This window comes from Gossypium raimondii, chromosome 6 (genome assembly GCF_025698545.1).
Source record: "Gossypium raimondii isolate GPD5lz chromosome 6, ASM2569854v1, whole genome shotgun sequence".
NCBI lineage: Eukaryota > Viridiplantae > Streptophyta > Magnoliopsida > Malvales > Malvaceae > Gossypium > Gossypium raimondii.
In genome coordinates, this window is record NC_068570.1 from 54566996 (window position 1) to 54587894 (window position 20899).

The window sequence follows — 20899 nt, forward strand, 5'->3', positions numbered from 1 at the left end:
GCACCCAATACAATTTTTTTAAAAAAAATTCTTTTTTTTATGTTAGAATCAAATATCGATATCTGAAAAAATAAAAAATTTGGGTCTTTGGCAATCAATTGCGGCACCAGACAATTTAAAAAATTCTTTTTGGGGTCGAATCGATATCGATATACAAAAAAATTTGGGTGCTTAGAAGTACAAATTAAAAAAATTTCTTTTTTTTTTGTGTCAGAATCAGATATCAGTATACGAAAAAAATAAATTGTACTGGGTGCTGGCCATTGACAAGCCAGCACCCAAAATTTTTTTTTTCGTTTTTCTTTTTTTCCCTTTTTCGTATATCAGTATTATACAGTTTAAAAAAAATACATGGGTTCCGGCCATTGACAGGCCAAAACCAAAAAAATTAATTTTTTTAAGTCTGACATAATTATTAGGCAATCATGGGTGCAAAATACGAGTGGGTTCCGGCCATTGACAGGCCACAACCAAATTTTACTGTTCCTTTTAGGTTATTTTGGTGATTGTTTTTAAACATGTGTTATTTTTATAAATATAGTAATTTTAATATAGTATTTAATGTGCTAAAATATCATTAGTGAAACAAATAATTTAATTATTCTACAATAAAAAAATAAAATATTAGAAGTAATAAATAACTTGAGAATTATATTTTACATCCAAACATAATATTCATATATTAACAAAAAGTTAAATGATTTTTTTAGCTTATATGTCATAATCCATATGTTATAAAATTTTACAACACTAGATTACCTTCATGTCAAAGCATTTTAACTTTGAGATCCAACACTACCATACATTCATGGTTTTCTTCATTGCAAAAGCCAATTAAGTTCACATACAATAGCATTGACTGGATGAGGTTTCAACTGTCCACCATGTATATATGGTTCTTTTCATACATCTAGCTCATCTTTACAAAAATTGTACGGTAGGATACCTAAAGTTAATTAGAAAATGGTGGCATCACCACCACCGCCATCAAGAGTAGTTAGATTTATCGTAGTGCCCCCTAGTGCTTCTGCTAGTGACACCCTTTTGTTGACAATAAGATCATTTCCATCTCTTTTGTAAAGATTATAGGGTTTCTCATCAATTACAAATACAAGGTCTGCTAGAAGCTGATTTGGCTGCTTATTTCCTTTATCTGGGAAAGTAATTTTTGTTCCTTTCTTCCACCCTGGCTTCACATCAATGGTTAATATTTTCGATTCCTGTGCTTGCCGCCTGTAAGGATCCAAAATATTGTCCCATCAGCAAGATCAAAAATATAAAGCTACCAATAATGATGCCATTATCACAACAGTGTAATTAAGGTGAGAATATCTCAGTTGAGTTCATAGTTTTCAGCATGAAAATAATATGCAAGCATAGAAAACACAATATCAAATATGGTGTTAGTTACCTGAGAAATGTTTTTGTGGTTGAAACTGACAACTGAAAATACAAGAAGTTTAGAACTTTGCTCTCCATTTTCAGCACCTATCATGCAATTAGAATCAGGAACCTTGCAGCCATGTTACTCGGATATGGATATATTTTCGGCAGAGGTATCTCATATATATGGAGGGTAATATATATTCCCATATTCATGTTTGAATGAGATGTCAGACACAAATGCTTTAAGAAATATGAAAAAGTTCAAGCAGCATAGAATGTAACAACTATACAGCATGTAAGGAACCGTTTTTAGAATTTTAAGGAATTCCTCGTAAAATGACTCAACCTAAACCATAGACCAGAGCGACTTTTATTTTTAATTACATGAATGAATAAAAGTGTTATTGAGACTAAGAAATGTGTTGAGAGTTAGGCATAATTTACAAGGAGGCCTTATAGAGTTAGACAATCAAGCACATCTTATCCAGCGTTCAAGAAGTGGAGATGCAACCATATTGACTTACCTCAACTAACCAGTCAACCAAAATTCCCCAACAACGAATCAGCATTCGGTGGAGAGGAGAGGGAATAGAAATGCTCATTAAGCAAACAATCAATTTTAAAAAAAGAAGAACATGATCAAAAAGTACAGAAGAGAAACGTTAAAAAGAAGGAAAAATCAAATAAGGAAAAAATGCCATTACCTGAAATATGGGAACAAAAGGAGAGAAAGTTACAGATCTGTGGGAGAAGATGAAAGAGAATATCTGAAATATGGTAAGAGAGTTTGAGGGCAGAAATTATGTAAAGAGTTTGACGGCAGATGAAAGACGGCAAAAATTGGAAAATGGGAAAAAAAGAGCCGAACGGAATAGCTATCCAGGTATGTGAGCAATGAATGGGCCAACCAAACGTTGGTTTGCTGGTGGGCCCACCGAATTGGGGGGAATGCATTCCTATTCCTCCAACCAAACATGTTGTTAGATGCTTAATGCTTCTCTCTAATTTTAATTTATTTATTGAATGAATTTATATTTCGGTTGTTTAATTTTAGAAGTTTATAAATTGTGAATTATTTAAAAAAATTTATTTAAGTCAGTGAATTATTTTAAAGTTTTTATTTGAGTCATTAAGTTATTTTAAAGTTTTATTGGAGTCATTGAGTTGTTGAGTTTTTTTAAAGTTTGATTAATATGATAAATCTATCAATAAGTAGAAGGATATGTATAAAATTTAAGTCAATATACAGTAGTGATTTAAACAATTAAATGATTTAAATGGAAATTTTGAATAGTGTAATATCATTTTATAATTTGTTAAAATTGAACAACTAAAACATAAATTTATTATCAATTTAATGACCTTTAGTGTAATTTACCTTATTTATTTGACAAAGTCGGGTTTTTACCTAAATAATATTAAAATATATATACTAAAATGATATGTTCTAAAAATTATGTACCAAAATGGTATATTTAAAAGGGTGGAGGGTGGTGCATAGGCAGCACCGCCCTGATATTCTGACATAATTTAGTTAAAAAATAATAACAATATTTTAGTAGTGGTGCCTATCTGATAGGTGACACCCTTATCTGATAGGCGGTATACCTAACATTTTTCCCCATTTGGCTCAATTTTAAAGTATCAGTTTAAAAATATATATCTTTTACCTCCATAAAAAAACAAAAATTTTATATTAAAATAAAAAAAATGACAATAAAAAATATAACAAAAACATAACGTAAACGATACATAATAAATACAAATATTATTATTATTATTTTAAAATGATAATAAGTAAAATGTATTGGTTTAAAATATAATAAGGTTTTTTATACCTAAATAATATTAAAAATATATATACTGAAATGACATGTTCCAAAAATTATGTACCAAAATGGTACATTCAAAGGGGTAGAGGGTGGTGTATAGGCGGCACCGCCTTGATATTCTGACATAATTTAGTTAAAAAATAATAATATTTTAGTAGTGGTGCCTATCTGATAGGCAATACCAGTGACCCCTATCTAATAGGCGGCACTTGTGGTGCCTATCTGATAGGCTGTACACTTAGTATTTTCCCCATCCGGCTCAAGTTTAAAGTATCAGTTTAAAAAATATATATTTTACCTCCATAAAAAATAAAAAAAATATATATTAAAATAATAAAAATAACATGCCAATAAAAAAAATATAACAAAAACATAACATAAACGATACATAATAAATACGAGTATTTTTATTATTATTTTAAAATGATAATAAGTAAAATATATTGGTTTAAAATATAATATATATAATAACATGCCAACTTAATTATTGTCAAAAATATACTTTTTTTTTGCATAGAAGGATTCAAAAGAAACTTCATTTATAATATTTATAAAAACATAAAATAAAATTTAAAAACATAAACTCTTATTCTTAATTATAAAATCTAAAAAATTAGAACATATAAACTAATTCCTAATTTATCTCATAAATTCCAAATTCTATATCAATGGTCTCATCTTTTACCTACATAAAAAATAAAAAAATAAAATCAAAATAATCAAAATAACATGCCAAATAAATTACATACAAAATAAATCTAATCAACCTAAAACACACATAACAAATAAATTACATAAAAAAATAAAACATTTTTTGTACATAACATAAATAATCTTTTTTACTTCAATCAACATTAAAAATAAATTTAGTCAGATGGGGAGTGGGGGGGAAATGCTAGGTGTGCCGCCTATCAGGTAGGCACCACCAGTGCCGCGTATCAGATAAGCACCACACCCCCGTATTTTTAACTAAATTATGTCATAATATCATGGTGGTGCATACCATTTTAGTATATAATTTTTAGAACATACCATTTTAGTATATATATTTAATATTATTTAGGTAAAAAATCCAACAAAGCAGGTATGAAATTAATTTACTAAAAGAAAATACATTCATGTAAAATAAAATGCCACAAGCTTTCAATCTTTGTGTATTAAAGAATTAAAAAACCAAATTAGTAAAAAGAGCTTTTCAATCTCTTTTAAAATCGAAATTAAACATACCTTTCAAGAAAATTAAAATAATTTAATCTCGATAAATTTAAATGTAAGTAAATAAAGACAAATAATTTAATCTGAAATAAATTTAAATTTAAGTAAATAAAGACAAATAAATAACGACAGTGACATTTTCCATCCAAAAATCCTCCGTGGCAAAAGAGAAAAAACAAAAGAAGAAAAGATAAAAGCTTTATTTTCACATGTTAAATTATTATGACATAATTACATAAAATACCATTAAAGTTAGGAGTTTTTAATTTTGTGCCTTTGATTTTTTTTGGCTATTTTACCTATCCAATCCAAAAAAATTTAATATTTATAAAAATAACCCTAGTTCAAAAACATTCATCAAAATGACCTGAAATGAACAGTAGATTTGAGTTTTAAGAACCCAATGGCTGACACTACCTAGTGTAAATGGCTGAGAAATTTTTTTATTAAGAGAGCCATCAAAATGAGAGTGTTTTTTATTATATCATCAAATGAGTTATTTGTAGTGGATTGTAGATGGGAGTTTTTCGTAGTGTACAACCGAATTTCGGGGTTAAAATATATATTGTCACGTTTTAACGGAGTTGAATTATATACTGTCATAACCACCCCAAATGTTATGCCATTAAGAGTTGAATGACTTTCTGCGCCATAGATGGCTAACCGAGATGTCCAACACAGATGGACATTATCTATGGTGTAATAGTGTTTATTCCACAACTTATAAGTGGGGTACTAATGCAACGTAGACCTAATTCAAGTAGAAGACAACTAATCGTGAAGAAACTTCTATTCAAAATAATAGTATTATTTCTTTAGAATGTTTGTATTTTTTTATATCTATAAATTTAATGTAGTTGTTTAGAATCTAAGGTTTCATTTTATATTTTCGTGTATTAATTTCTTAGAATGTTTGTATTTTTTATATCTATAAATTTAATGTAGTTGTTTAGGATTTAAGGTTTCATTTTATATTTTCGTGTATTAATTTCTTTAAATGTTTGTATTTTTTGTATTTGTAAATTTAATTTAATTAAGTATTATATGTAGTTTGAATTTAAAATTTGTGTGTATTAATTTTACCATCCGTTTGTAGTGTTGGGTTTTAAATTTAATTTAGTACGTATTATTTTTGTTTGAATTTTATATTTTTGTATTAATATTGTAGGATGTTTGTATTTTATTGTGTCGTAAATTTAATTTGTCGTGTACTATTACTTATTCAATTATATATTTTTTATTAAATATTTTGAAGTCATTTATTCAAACAAATAATTATTTTAGAGAAATTAAATTAATATTAAAAACAGAATAATTACAAAATAAAACAAATATTTACATATAAAAATTAAAATTACCGTGATCTCAGTCAGCACCAAAATAAAGTAAATATCTACTGGCCAGCACCAATTTTTTTTTATTAAATGTACTTGGTGCCAGCTATTACATGGTTAGCACCTAAATATATATATAAAATACACTGGTGTCGGCCATCAATACTCCAAAAAAATGCATTGGGAGCCGAAATTGTAAATTTTTTTAAATACACTGGTGCTGGTCATTAGTGTCCCAAAGTAAAAAAAGTGTCTTGGTAAGCGAAAATTGTACCTGGTGCCGGCCATCTACTGGCCGCACCAAATTTTTTTAATGTGTTTGGTGCCAGCCATTACGTGGCTAGAACCAAATTTTTTTAAATACTAGTATTTTTGTATACCAATATAATACGATTTAAAAAAAATACCCTGGTGCCGGCCATTGGGTTCCCAAACTCAAAAAAACAATTTTTTTAAAGCCTAACACAATCATCAAGCAATCATGGGGCCAAAACACTCGGCAGTGCTAGCCATTGGATTCCCAAAACTCAAATCTACTGTTTATTTTAGGTCATTTTGGTGAATATTTTTGAACCAGAGTCATTTTTATAAATATTAAAATTTTTTGGGTTAGATGGGTAAAATGACCGATTTTTTTTCATTTACATTCTTTAACGTTATAATTTTTTAGCTATTTTACTCATCTAACCCAAAAAATTTAATATTTATAAAAATGATCCTGGTTCAAAAACATTCACCAAAATGACTTAAAATAAACAATAAATTTGGGTTTTGAGAATTTAATGGCCGGCACTACCTAGTGTTTTGGCCCCATGATTGCTAGATGATTATGTCAGGCTTTAAATTTTTTTTTTGAGTTTGGGAACCCAATAGTCGGCACTAGGGTATTTTTTTTAAAAATCGTATTATACTGGTATACAAAATACCAATATTTAAAAAAACATTTTGGTTCTGGCCACGTAATGGCCTATACCAGACACATTAAATTTTTTTCTTTTTTGGTGTTGGCCAGTAAATAGGCGGCACCAAGTACAATTTTTACTACCCAAGACACTTTTTTTTTTTTTACTTTGGGATACTGATGGTCGGCACTAGTGTATTTAAAAAAAAATATTTGGATGTTGGCCATGTAATGGCCGACACCAAGTACAATTTCGGCTCAATGCATTTTTTTTTGGAATATTGATGGCTGGCACCAGTCTATTTAAAAAAAAATTTGGTGCTGGCAGAGATCAAGACAATTTTAATTTTTATCTGTAAATATTTACTTTATTTTGTAATTATTCTATTTTTAATATTAAATTAATTTCTCTAAAATAATTATTTGCTTGAATAAATGACAATTTACAGACACAATAAAATACAAACCTTCTACAATATTAATACAAAAAATATAAAATTCAAACAAAATAGTACGCACTAAATTAAATTTAAACAACCAACAAACTACAAACAGATGAGCAAAATTAATATATGGAAATTTGAAATTCAAACTACATATAATACTGATTAAATTAAATTTACAGATACAAAAAATACAAACATTCTAAAAAATTAACACATGAAAATATAAAAATGAAACATTAAATCCTAAACAACTATATTAAATTTACAGATATAAAAAAATACAAACATTCTAAAGATATAATACAATTATTTTGAATAGTAGTTTCTTCACAATTAGTTGTCTTCTGCTTGAATCAGGTCTACGTTGCATCAATACCCCACTTATAAGTTGCGAAATAAACGCTATTGCACCATAGATAATGTCCATCTGCATTGGACATCTCGATTAGCCATCTATGGCGCAGACAGTCATCCAACTCTTAATGGCATAACCTTTCGGGTGGATATGACAGTATATAATTCAACTCCGTTAAAACGTGACAATATATAATTTAATCTCGAAATTCGGTTGTACACTACGAAAAACTCCCATCTACAATCCACTACAAATAACTCATTTGATGATATACTAAAAAACACTCTAATTTTGATGGCTCTCTCAAAAAAAGATTCTAATCCATTTACACTATTAGAACCCAAACCACCCACTATATATAGGGTTTGGTGCCGACCATCTGTGTTCCAAAATAAAAAAAAAGAAATTTTTTAATGTGATAAAGTTGGTGTCGGTCATCGCTATCCCAAAACCAAAGAAAAAAAATTTTTTGGGACCCAAAAAAAGTGGTGCCGGTCATCAGTGTCCTAAAATAAAATAAAAATTTGTATTGGGAGGCAAAAAATGTACTTGCCCAATTTTTTTTAAATACACTGGAGCCGACCATTATTTTTATAAAAGAAATTCATTGGGAGCCGAAAATTGTACTATAATGGCCAACACTAAAATTTTTCTTTTTCTTTTTAAATACACTGGTGCCGGCCATCAGTGTTCCAAAAAAATACACTGGGAGTCGAAATTGTACTTAGTGCCGGTAATTACATGGCCAACACCCAAATTTTTTTTTTAAAATACACTGGTGCCAGCCATCAATATCCAAAGTAAAAAAAAGTGTATTGGGAAGCGAAAATTAGACCTATTGCCAGCCATCTTCTGGCCAACACGAATTTTATGTGTCTGGTGTCGGCCATTACGTGGTCAGAACCAATTTTTTTTAAAGTCTGACACAATCATCAGACAATCATGGGGCCAAAGCACTAGGTAGTGCTAATTATTGGGTTTCTAAAACCTAAATCTACTGTTCATTTCAGGTCATTTTAGTGAATATTTTTGAACTAGGTAAAATAGCAGAAACTCTGCTCGTACAAGCAAATTTTTTAATATCAGGATTTGATCCAGGCTCTTGTCCCCCGAATTGATTGCTAGGGAAAGCTAGAATCTCAAATCTTGTGATAGAGTTTTTTCAACAAATCTTACAAAAACATGATGACATTATTAAGGAACAAAATATCAAGGTAAGAATGCTTAATGTAATATTCCCCAAGCTTTTACCTTTACTGTGTAGTCGTATAGTGTTTTATCTCCGTAGCTGCTCTTGCATGAATGCCTGAAGATGAGTTAAAGGCAAACCCAAAAGCAGTAAGCGATGGCAAGGAGAACCCATGTTGGAAAAAGGCTGATTTTGAAGACCCAAGCGAGGGTTTGATGGAAGGAATTGAAAAAGACATGGAAGGCTATGATGAAGAAAAAATTGGGTTCTTTTTTGCTTGGGAAAAATCAAGAAGAGGAGACAGAATAGTTGCAGAGAAAGGCATGGAAGCCATAGTTTCGTTTTTTGTCTCCTTTGTGTCTGTCTAATTGTCTAAAATGATGGAGGTGGAGGTGATGGCATTGCTAGGTCGAAACCCGGTTGGAAGAGAGGTGGGGTGGTTGTGGAAGTGGCAGAAGCAGCAATGGTGGAGAAACAGATTTTTTTTTTTTTTTTTTGTGTTATAGCAGTAACGGGAAGAGAAGGAGGGGGATGAAGAAAGAATATGAAACAAAATGAAAAGAAAAAATTGAAGTCATAGATGTAACATAGGCTTACATCATTGATCGGTGTTTAATTAGCGGTTAACTCACGTTAAAATTGGGTTGATTTCTAAAAAAAATCAATAGCACAAAACCAAAAATCTATAAAGCAATAGGTTTATCTCTCTGAATATTATCAGTCTGTAAAGAAGAAATATCAGTATCAAAAATACGCAAAAGAAACGTGGGAGAGACCTCGAGATAAGGTCACTCTTACGAGCTCGTGAGCCGTCTTAACCATTCGTTTAGTCCACCAAAAGGAGTCAAACAGTCTTGAAGAACAAGCCTAAATTCAGATAAGTCATGCCGTGAAGAGTTATACGCGTCTATAACATCCCCACAATCCGATTCGAAAATTACCTTTCCAAAATTTAGTGTTTTCAACCAAGAGAGAGTCATTCGTATGGCCATCAATTCAGCCATTTGTACCTCCCAAACAGTAAGGGCCGTTCCTAAACAACCTCGGATAAAAGACCCAGTATGATCTCGAACAATAGCTGCAAAAGAACCGCTCGATGTAGAAGAAACGACGGTGTCAACGTTGCACTTTACCCAACCATCAGCCGGCTTCTCCCAAGTGACTCGACTATTGCTCCCTCCCGACGGAACGCACTGCACCCTGGAGAAAACAGTCGGAGCATCTTGCCACTCCTTCAAAAACCTGTCAGCCTGGTCGACAATCACAGATACTGGCGCATCTGTTTGCTTCCAAACGAACAGGTTTCTATGAAACCATAGACACCAGGCTAGCGTCAGAATTCTGCACTAAATTAGTAGAACCTGAAAAGTAGACAGCTGAATTTTGAAATCTGAAAAAGTAGAGAGATTAATTTCCTAGAAATAAAAGTATAGGGGTTAAATTATAAATTTACAAAAGTAGAGTGACTTATGGAAAAATTTATCCTTTATCCGATTTATAATCGACAGCCACGTGGTAATTCCTCCTTTCTAGTTTTCTGACAGCGGGAAACTATGGGTTTAATTACCTCCAACTGCCGGTGAACCAATCTCTAATCCACCGGCTCAACCGGTTTATTGGTCAATAACTATGGGTTTAAGCCTTTTATTTTGTAATGGCGGTTTTTTTTTATTTCTTTTAAGCTTTGCAGGGTTTTTGTAAAAAAACTCCTTCGTTTCAAATTACAACAACTTAACCAAAAGAAAAATCTGATATTTGTTTAAGCTGAATTTTCATTAAAAATATTGCATTTTCAATTGTTTTCTTTGTGTATATGCGTGTGTGTATATATATTGGGATTTAAGAACTGAAGATCCTTTCAATTCAAAAGGTGAGTTCTTGAACCTTTTTACTTGAATTATAAGGTATCTTCCTTTTTATGGTTTACTATTTGGAGTTTTTTAAATTTCCCGTTGAATTACGCCAAATTGTGAGTAAATTTGGGCTTTACGTGATTAAATTTCGAATCGAATTATAATTTGGATCGAGATCTGAGCTTCTTTTTTCGCTTCGAAAATGTTAATCGTGCCAAAGTTGGAATTTCGGTTGAACTTTTAGTTTTATGGGATTTTTTTAGTTTCCACTAATTATTTTAAAAAAAACAAAGAGAATAAGAATTTAACCATTTTTTTGCTTTGTTTAATTGTATAATTTCTTGTTTAAGTTCAAGATTTTCAATCAATTCTAATTTAAATTTCACAGTGGAAATTTTAATTTTAACAGAAATTTGAATTTGATCAAAGCTAAGCAACTGTATTCTTCTCTTAATATACCGTTTTGGGATCCGTAAATTTGATATGTTCATTTTAAAAAAATTCTGGCCGTTGAATTTCCTTGTTTTTTTCAGTGATCAAGCAAAATTAATTTGGGTTATATACACAGATATAATATATATATATTAAGGTTTGTTGTGGTTATCTTTGTTATTATTCTGATATATGAGCTACTCTATTTTTGGATTGGTTTATGTGCAGAGAATTTGAGTCTGGAATATTTTCTTTTTGTTGATGGATTGAATTACCTTAACATGCCTGTGATATGGTGTTTAAGAAGAGGTTAGATTATGGATTCAATGCCTTCAATGTCCACGATGTACCCCGAGCCGCTCGATCGATGCGGGTATGTTTCATTTTTTGTAATTGTCCTTTAAGGTTCTGTTTGATCCTGTTGATGTGCTAACTCGATCTATAAAATACAATCCATTTGGGTATGTTTTGTTCTATTGTTCCTCGTCTTTTAAGGTTGCATGTTGAACTTGTGCTAGTTTTGATCTCCAACTTGATGATAAAACTATGGTCCTCGATTGATTTGAGTATGTTTCGATTTTTTTACATTGTCTTTTAAGGTTGGCTGTTGATCTTGTACTAGTTTTTGATCATGTTGATGTTCTAATTTGATGTATAAAACTATGGTCATTGTTGATTACAGAGGAGGAGTCAAAGTAAGTGGACAGTTCAGGAAAGTCAGTTTTGCGCATTTGAAATGTTAGCTTCTCTAGCTGGGAAGCTACTGCAGGAGAGTGAAAGTTCTGCTTCGAGCAATGCTTCAGAAGGACATGAATGTGATTCTATAGGTAAAAATTGTTTTAAACAGGAAATCCAGTACGATGATAAGCCTTTGAAACCCAAATGTTTTGAGCAAGGAAGGTGTGAAGCAAGCGTTGCTGCCTCAGAGTTGACTACTGAAAATGGTGATGATTCGAAGGACTTTAGATGTGCTGAAAATAATGCCATCTTGGAATGCACTTTGACAAAGACGGATCCTGCTTGCTCAGAGGAAATCAATGGCGATTTAAACTATGGGAGTTTTCCGGGTAATGTAGATGACCATTCCCCTTATTTTGGGGAGTCTTATAATGGTAAAACTGAGAATGCATTTAAACAAGAGCGAGATCCTACGGGTTTGGAGACTCAGGCTCTAAATATTGCTAATAATGGCCCCTCAAAGGATCCCGTTAAGTTTGATAGAGTTGTCAAATTGCTATCATGTCGGGACCCTGTTCCTAGTGTTCCATTTACAAGACGTAGGAATGATATTAAGTTAGGCAGTAGAGATGATGAAGAAAACTTTTCTAGGTTTAAGAGACTTAGCAAGAGGTTTAAGGCTTCTAGACCTCCAACATGTACCGGAGACCGAAGAATAAGGAAGTTGCTGACATCCAAATACTGGAAAGTTGCTACAAAGTTGAAGGATTTTGAACATTCTAGATTTGGTGAGTGGTTCCAATAGTTTTAGCATTCATAGCATGTCACCCTTTATGTGTCTGCTTCTAACCAAAGTCCTTGTGCATCTTATTTTGAAGTACCAAGTTATTTCTTGCTGATTTTTGTTTTTCATATATTTCAAGGAGGAAAAAGGCCTCTGTATCGCAAGTGGAAGACATACTACAACTACCACAGATATCAATATGACACGCTTTATAAACAGAGGAAGATCTTTGACCGTAAAAGCATTACTAGTTCTCCTGAGAAGGATATGAATGGTGATAAGTGTAGCACAGCTGCAATGTCAGATAGAGGTGCTTCGCCATTGCAATTGTCTGTAATGCACTTAATAGTTTACAGATTTCTGGATTGGGATGTAACTAGTCTTTCAAAACTATTTTATTCTGCTTTGTAGCCTGTGGGATATCATCCGTGTTTACAGGTCATCACTCATCAAGCATCCTACCAGCTCAAGGATTCTTGTGGTGCAGATGGTTTTTGATAGACTGTTGCATGTTACTTGCATATATTTTTTGCTCTGATTTTGGGGAATGTCTTATTTGGATTTGTTCTCTGGTACAGTGAAATTTAGCATCAAGTCCTTTAGGATTCCAGAACTTTACATCGAGGTGCCCGAAACTGCAACTGTTGGTTCACTGAAGGTATATAAATGCTGTGTTTTTATTGTGCATCGGTTAATATAATTATTTAATTAGTCCATATATTCTAACTTTTACCATTGATGTTATGTAAATGTGAATAGAGGACCGTAATGGAGGCAGTGACAGCCTTAATTGGGGGTGGAATACGTGTCGGGCTACTCCTTCAAGGGAAAAAGGTGAGAGATGACAGCAGAACTCTATCACAGGCTGGTATTTCCTGTGATGATAATCTGGATGCTCTCGGTTTCACTTTGGAGCCTGGTCCTGCAAAAGCTCCTCCAACCATGTGCTCTGAAGAACCACCTCTTTTATTATCATATGACGCCGCCCCACAAAATTTAACAAGGTGATTTTTTTATGGTTTATGATAGGTTGTTTTATTACTGGTTGTTGATTCATATCACTTTATTTCATGTATCTATATTGTGAGTTAGTTGTACTGTTGATTAATTACTGCTTGGTTTCCAGCTCTCTGGCCACTCCAGCTGTAAATACTGGCATTCCGAATTGCACATCCAACCTACATTTACTGACCAATTCAGAAAATCCTGCGACTGACCATGAACCCATTTCCTCCAAAACTGACATGCCAACTGATCAAAGTCTGTTGGAGCCAAGGGCTCTGGTTCCGGTTCCAGTTCCAGTTCCAGCAACAAATGTTGAGGCACTAACTGCTGTCGCAGTCAACCAGAGTTTCCAAAAATCTGAGCTTGCACAGCGTCGAATCTGGAGGCCATTTTCCATATCAGAAGTCGAAGCATTGGTACAGGCAGTTGAGGAGATTGGTACTGGAAGGTATAATATATTATGCTGCCACTGTTTCTGTTCACATTTCTAGTGAGCACTACTATTTCTTTTCATGGGTTTGTGGAGGAGGGTAAAAGTAGTTGTAGGATTGGCTCTTTGAAGAGGATGCAGTTATAAATATTCAAGATTAATATCGTTTTCTCTCTTATGTAGGTGGCGTGATGTTAAATTGCGAGCTTTTGAGAGTGCTGACCATCGGACTTATGTGAATTTGAAGGTAACATTACTCATCTTTTTCTTCTCGTTCTTGTTCAATGAAGAGATATGGGCAATGAATGGGACTTCCCATGTACGATAACCATTAGAGCAGATTTCTGAGGCCTGGGTGTACCATTGAGAAAGAAACCTATCAACTCCAGGACAATTACTGAATTTTTATTTATCCATCGTGCTTAGATGCCTATGCAAAAGCTAGTAAAATTTTGTTGTGAATTAGCTGAAGCCACACTGGTCTCCCAAGACCGATAAGCCTCGTTAACCAATGCTTTCATTATTTATTTTCATTGCAAGCTCTATTTTGGTAACTGATCTTTGAGCTTATATATGCATTTGGGGTACGGATTAAGCAACATGTTTTGTACAACCAGGAGTATCTTATCGGTAATACCTGTATCAACTGTTTCTAATTACGGATCACTACCATCTTCAGGATAAATGGAAAACACTGGTTCACACAGCGAAGATTTCCCCACAACAACGGCGAGGAGATCCAGTACCTCAGGAACTCCTGGACAGAGTTTTGGTTGCCCATGCTTACTGGGCTCAGCATCAAGCTAAAAAGCAGCAAAGTAAGCATCACCATCATCGTCATGGAACTCCGAGCATCACAGACACCACTGAAGCTGACAGAAAGGGTGTTGCACGTGTCCCAATCGGTACAATGTAAGGAAAACAAAAGGCACACATACCCACACTGACATGAAACATTGTACAAATTATTCACATTTTATGTAATGTTGCACTCTCACTTGATTTATTGGCCTGGTCTTTTCTTGGTGGGGGAGCCATTGGCACTTTCTGCAAATAAAATGATGAGATGAAATAAGATGGGTCAACTAACCACATTTTTCAGTACTTTTTGGTTATTCATTCTTTTGATTTAAATTTGTAATTCATATCCAATGAAGTTAGGGGAATCAAAGACAAGATATTTATGATTAATTAATGTAAAGGATTAGGTTAGTGTGTTAATTAGGAATTTTCTTTTTTGATTTGCACTAGTGCTAAATGATGAGGATGGCAAGAAGGCTAATACACAGATATTATTGATTTAATTTCAAAGTGGGGTATAAAATTATAGAATGTTAATCTGTGTTCAGTGTGATATTTAAAATAAATATAGTATGTTTTATATTTTTTAAAGAGTTAATTCACTATTTGGTCCTTAAACTACATTTCTCTTTTCACTTTGATTTTTTTTTGGTTCCACTTTGGTTGAATCCCATTATTTTAGTTCCACTTTTGCCACAAAATAAAAAAATTTGCCAACAAAATGTGATATGTCACATCGTTATTGGATGCCGGTAAATTTTCAAAATAAAATGGATAAAAATAATAGTTATGGTATTAAAATCAAATCATAAAATGAAAATCCGGTGATAGTCATATATATATATATATATATATATATATATATATATATATATATATATTACTGTAAAATAATTAAATAGAACAAGTTATAAAACATTCAAGAAAACAGAAAAATAAGTCATAAATTTGATTAACCAAATTTTTATTACAATAATACTTATTTAAAATAATACTTATTAGCAGTAGAACAATAGTCAAATAATAAAAATAATAAAAATAAGAATATACAGATTTTACTTGAAAAATTCTATTTTAAGCAAAGTCGATTAGAAGAATAATAGTTTTATACCGATTCAATTTGTAATGGCCTCTCACTCTATAGATCTTATTTTGCCGAGTATTTATTTCTTAAACAAGTGAAAAGATTCAAATCACATAATTTCTAACAATGAACGACATAATAAAATAAGATAGTAAAGGTATAATGTGTCTCGTGGTCTATGATTTTCATTTTAATAATAATATTATTATATATTTTGTCCATTTAAAAATAATTATTTGTAATATTAATATAAATTTTTTACATCTAAACTTTATAATACTTGCTAAAATGAATAATGCTTTTTTTGGATTAACAGGAGAATTTTAGAAATATCTAAAATAAGCTTACATGTCTGACATATTTTAGACCCAAAAGAATGTCAGAAAAAACTCTTTTCCTTTTTAGAGATGACTTAATTAAAAGAAAAAAAAAATACCAATCTTATGAATCAAATACTATATTTAGGAATGAATGGACGGCTAAGATTCAACCAACATCATCACCCTATTTAAAAATTAATTTTCTTATTGTCCAGTGAGTCTGTTCTTTTTCTTTATAACTCCAACAAAGGTTTACCTTTGTCTCCCCTTTTCTCTCTTTTTCTCTGTAAGATTCTCAGCTCAGGTACTTTACTTCTATTGATCTTTTCTCTGTTCTTTTAAAAGTAAAACTAGCTTGATGGTTTTTTTTTTTTTTAAGGTTGTCTTGTAAAAGATTTTGATGTGTTTTTAAGGTTGTCTGACTTTTAAACCCTTAAAGAATCTTTTGTTTTTGGGTATATGTGTGTGTGTGTGCTCCCAGTTTGATTCTTATATTTGTTCTTGAAATGATCACTTTCTATCTAGGTTTTGGCTTATATTCATTGTTGTTTAAGTTCCCTTATTCATTACTGTTCAAATATCTCATTCTTTTTTATAAAAAAATGTTTTATATTGTAAAAACATGTTATTTGCTGTTCTCGTTGATAATATAATGCCCAGAATTTTCATTTTTTATTTAGAATCCAGTTCTTTCTATGTTTGATGTTGTGTTATTTTGATTTTTATAGGTATTTTTGAGAAGGAACATAGTAGTTTATTGTTGGAACTTGTGTTGGTTTTTTGGACAAGGAACAGTTCCTAGAGGGGAGGCGTTGGATTTGAGGTTGGAATTTTCTAGGTTTTATTTTGGGTTGTCAGTTTTTGAACTTGAAAGTGAAGAGCTTTGATAGTTCTGAAATTCGGGTTTCGGTTTTTTATTGCTTTGTGAAGCGTATCATCATGGATCCGTCGTTGCAGGGGCTTTACAGTTCTGTTGATAGATTCAGAGTAAATGATGATACTTTGTTAGCGATATCGAGCCAGAACTTTAATAACGGGTTTAAGAATGAAACTTTTGCTGGTATTCCTCCTTTGCAACCTGCTACGATTCCGATAAATTTGCGGCCTTCTGCAAGTGTGAACGAGCCCGAGGATTATGACTTTAGTGACTTAGTTCTTAAGTACATAAGTGAGATGTTAATGGAAGAAGATATGGAAGATAAGACCTGCATGTTTAAAGAGTCTTCAGCAGCCCTTCAAGCTGCCGAGAAATCATTTTATGAGGTTCTCGGAGAACAGTATCCACCTTCTCTGGAACCCGAATTGAAATATCAAAACCATGAAAGCTCGAATGAACTTCATGGTCATAGTTGTTGCAGTTGTAGTAGTGCTGACGGTAACTTACTCAATCTTCCGTCCAACTATGATTTAGGCATGCAAATGTCTTTAAACTACAGTTCTCAGGCCAATTCATCCCATAGTTCCGGGAACAGTGCTGGTAGTCTCGTAGATGGCTTTACAGATTCTCCGGTGAGTACTCCCCGGCTTCCTGAAATATTTGGTGATAGTGAGTCAGTCATTCAATTCAGAAAAGGGTTTGAGGAAGCAAGTAGGTTCCTTCCGAATCGTGGAAACTTGTTTGTCGATGTAGAGAGTGACGGACTGTTTCTCAAAGAGGTGAAGGAAGAGGCTAAAAGTGTGGTAGAGAAGGTGGAAAATGAGTTATTGCAGGACGGATCGAGGGGAAAGAAGAAGCCTTATCCCGAGGATGTGAATTTATACAACGGCAGGAGTAACAAGCAGTCGTTGGTTTATACTGAATCCACTGTAAGCCCGGAAATGTTTGATACAGTGTTACTGAATTGTCAAAGCGTAGCCGACCTTCAAAAAGTTTTGCAACACGAAACAAACAAGAATGTGCAACAGAACGGACAGTCAAAAGGACCTACAGGTGGGAAGGCACGTGCGAAGAAAGGTAAACGGAATGTGGTGGATTTGAGGACTCTGTTGACTCTTTGTGCACAAGCTGTTGCGACCGATGATCGGAGGAGTGCAAATGAGCTGCTGAAGCAAATCAGGCAGCATTCTTCGCCTATGGGTGATGGGATGCAACGGTTGGCCCACTATTTTGTCGATGGTCTAGAGGCACGCTTAGCTGGCTCCGGGACCCAGAGTTACAATCCTGTTGTCACGAGACCGACATCAGCTGCTAACATTTTGAAAGCTTACCATCTGTTTCTTGCTGCATGCCCTTTTAGGAAGCTCTCGAATTTCTTCTCAGATACGACGATAATGAATCTTGCGGAAAATGCAGCTAGGCTTCATATTATTGACTTCGGTATTCTATATGGCTTCCAATGGCCTTGTCTTATACGGCGTCTCTCATCTAGACCGGGGGGACCGCCTAAACTAAAGATCACAGGGATCGATCTTCCGCAACCTGGTTTCCGGCCAGCAGAAAGGGTTGAGGAGACAGGGCGTCGTCTTGCGAACTATGCTGAGACTTTCAAAGTTCCGTTCGAGTTCGATGCAATTGCACAAAAATGGGACACCATTCAGATCGAGGACATAAAGATTGAAAGTGGTGAAGTGCTTATTGTAAACTGCATTTACAGGCTTCGGAATCTGCTCGATGAGACTGTGGTTGTGGAGAGTCCGAGGAATAAAGTTCTGAACTTGATGAGGAAATTGCATCCCGATGTTTTCATACTAGGGATCGTGAACGGCGCCTACAGTGCTCCATTCTTTATTACGAGATTCAGGGAGGCTCTCTTCCACTATTCCACTTTATTCGATATGCTCGAGACTAATGTGCCCCGTGAAATTCCGGAACGGATGCTAATCGAGAGAGAGATATTTGGGTGGGAGGCAATGAATGTCATTGCATGCGAAGGTGCTGAAAGAATCGAGAGGCCCGAGACATACAAGCAATGGCAGGTTCGGAATACAAGGGCCGGGTTCAGACAGTTGCCACTGGATAAGGAGATGATGAAGACGGCAAAGGAGAGAGTCAATACAAACTACCACAAGGACTTTGTAATCGACGAGGATAACCATTGGTTGCTTCAAGGGTGGAAGGGACGGATTGTTTATGCACACTCGTGTTGGGTGCCTGTCTCATAACCGCATACTTTTGAACTACTCAAGGAAAGGCAAAGTCTTGCAAAATCAGCTGCAGCCTTTTTGATGGTTACGATCCAGTGATGGATTTCACATAGACGGAGATAAGGTGATCTATCCGCTTCACTCCATCCCTTACACACACGCATACACAAAAACTCAAATTCCTGAAAACGAAACTTGATATTGACGACCGTTTGTCGTATTTTCCAACCAGGTTAGGTTACGTAAGATCATTGCTGGTGCTTATTCTCATGCTGTTAGAGACTGAAATGCAACATGTACCATATCATTTCGGCGGTTACCTTATGGCTGGAGGTCATTGCATTGATGCGCATAACACGTAAAATGTATCCGGGAATAACGGCAGCAACGGTAACGCAAATTCTTAACGAAACAGATACGTAATTATATTAAAACCTAGCTGTTTAAGGGAATGGTAATGATATTTAAGTATGTTGTATGCACAAAAATAGTGATTATTCTGTTTGCTTCAAAGTTGTAAATTTTATTGTCAAGTTACTCGGACTTTGATGGTAAGTTTCTGGTATATGTCTTTGATATGAGTAATTTTTTTAAAAAAGAATTATGTATTTGGAAGATTTTTAAAAATTATTATAATTTTGTATCATATATGTTGAATATAGGGATGACAAAACTCGAACCGTCTAATAGATTTTGAATTGGTTCACTTTGAATGGAGTGGCTGATTTTGTTTGAAAAGTAGAGGCGAGGAGGGGTGGGATGATTTTTTTTTTTTTTTTTGGATAGTGAGTACGAAATTGTTTTTATATATATAAAAACAGAATTTTTATTATAAATATGATAAATCTTCTTAACAAGTAAACTTATATAACTAGATATTTCAAAAAAAACGAAAACTTGTTATTTTTAAATATCATAAATATTATAGATAAAAAAATGATAAAAACAATAATACAAAAAATAACCAAATTATATTAATTAGGTCAAAAGTTTCTTTGAATTGCATTAGACTTACAGGTTGGATCAATAACCGGTCAAAATATTAATCTGAAAAGGAGTATTAGATTGGTTGACTCGAAAATCGATATGAAGTTGAATCGAATTTAAAAAAATATTTTATAATTTTAATAATTTATTTAAATAAGTAGGACGAATATCCGATTTTTAAAAACATTAGATGTATATGGTGGTATATGTTTTTTCCATTATATAGCTAGTGGTATTGATGCTGTGATATTATCTCAATCATTTGTCAGATTTAGTCATAGTCAAATGCAACAAAGTATTACTTCGTTAATGATTTTATATTATAAAATTTTCTATCTTTTAGACTTAAGATGCATTCAAATCTAAATACCAACACCCAAGCTTTCATTGAGAAAATTATGACATTCTAGAAACCTTTAAATATTTGGAAAAGAAATCTCTAAAATTTTTGTATCAGACATATGCGTTCAAATCTGAGTGCATTTGACTGGTTGAAGTTCACACACATGGTTTTACGTAGAATTTAGTAATTAAGTCAATTGGAGTGGTTGCTTTCTACTAAGCAATTATTTAAGTTGAATGAATTTATGTATAATATTTATATAAAAGATAAAAATAATGACAAAAACATCCTTCAAATAATACAATTTACTTTTATAAAAATGGTGTATTTTTGTCTTTCCTTGACCGAGTTGGTACTCGGATGAGTTCCAATCTCATCTTGTGCGTTTTCCATATAAAAGATACAAAAGTACTTTATAAAATGGAGGTATTTTTATTTTT

The 20899-nt window shown here is 33.0% G+C and overlaps 3 protein-coding genes and 1 pseudogene across 5 annotated transcripts; 2 read left to right on the forward strand and 2 right to left on the reverse strand.

Annotated features, from left to right (window-relative positions):
- Positions 1-956: 956 nt before the first annotated feature.
- Positions 957-1479, reverse strand: LOC105771628 (uncharacterized). Its single transcript, XM_012593053.2, has 2 exons — positions 1412-1479; positions 957-1233 (listed from the first exon to the last, which is right to left on the reverse strand). Exons 1-2 carry the CDS (start codon positions 1477-1479, stop codon positions 957-959), a joined length of 345 nt encoding a protein of 114 aa, XP_012448507.1.
- Positions 1480-7233: 5754 nt separating this feature from the next.
- Positions 7234-9198, reverse strand: LOC128041871 (phospholipid hydroperoxide glutathione peroxidase, chloroplastic-like; annotated as a pseudogene).
- A 613-nt stretch (positions 9199-9811) lies between these two features.
- LOC105773338 (telomere repeat-binding protein 4) lies at positions 9812-14944 on the forward strand. Of its 3 annotated transcripts, none has more exons than XM_012595115.2 (9): positions 9812-9959; positions 11172-11316; positions 11626-12409; positions 12545-12715; positions 12984-13063; positions 13165-13409; positions 13532-13858; positions 14024-14087; positions 14520-14944. In XM_012595115.2, exons 2-9 carry the CDS (start codon positions 11236-11238, stop codon positions 14754-14756), a joined length of 1989 nt encoding a protein of 662 aa, XP_012450569.1. In that variant the 5' UTR covers positions 9812-9959; positions 11172-11235; the 3' UTR covers positions 14757-14944. The 3 variants fall into 3 exon arrangements, with proteins under 3 accessions (XP_012450569.1, XP_012450568.1, XP_052488441.1); XM_012595114.2 differs by lacking the exon at positions 9812-9959 and adding an exon at positions 9991-10528; XM_052632481.1 differs by lacking the exon at positions 9812-9959 and having other exon boundaries at positions 9991-11316.
- Positions 14945-16227: 1283 nt separating this feature from the next.
- Positions 16228-19786, forward strand: LOC105773596 (scarecrow-like protein 30). Its single transcript, XM_012595605.2, has 3 exons — positions 16228-16349; positions 16774-19253; positions 19362-19786. Exon 2 carries the CDS (start codon positions 16985-16987, stop codon positions 19145-19147), a length of 2163 nt encoding a protein of 720 aa, XP_012451059.1. The 5' UTR covers positions 16228-16349; positions 16774-16984; the 3' UTR covers positions 19148-19253; positions 19362-19786.
- The last annotated feature ends 1113 nt before the right edge of the window (positions 19787-20899 follow it).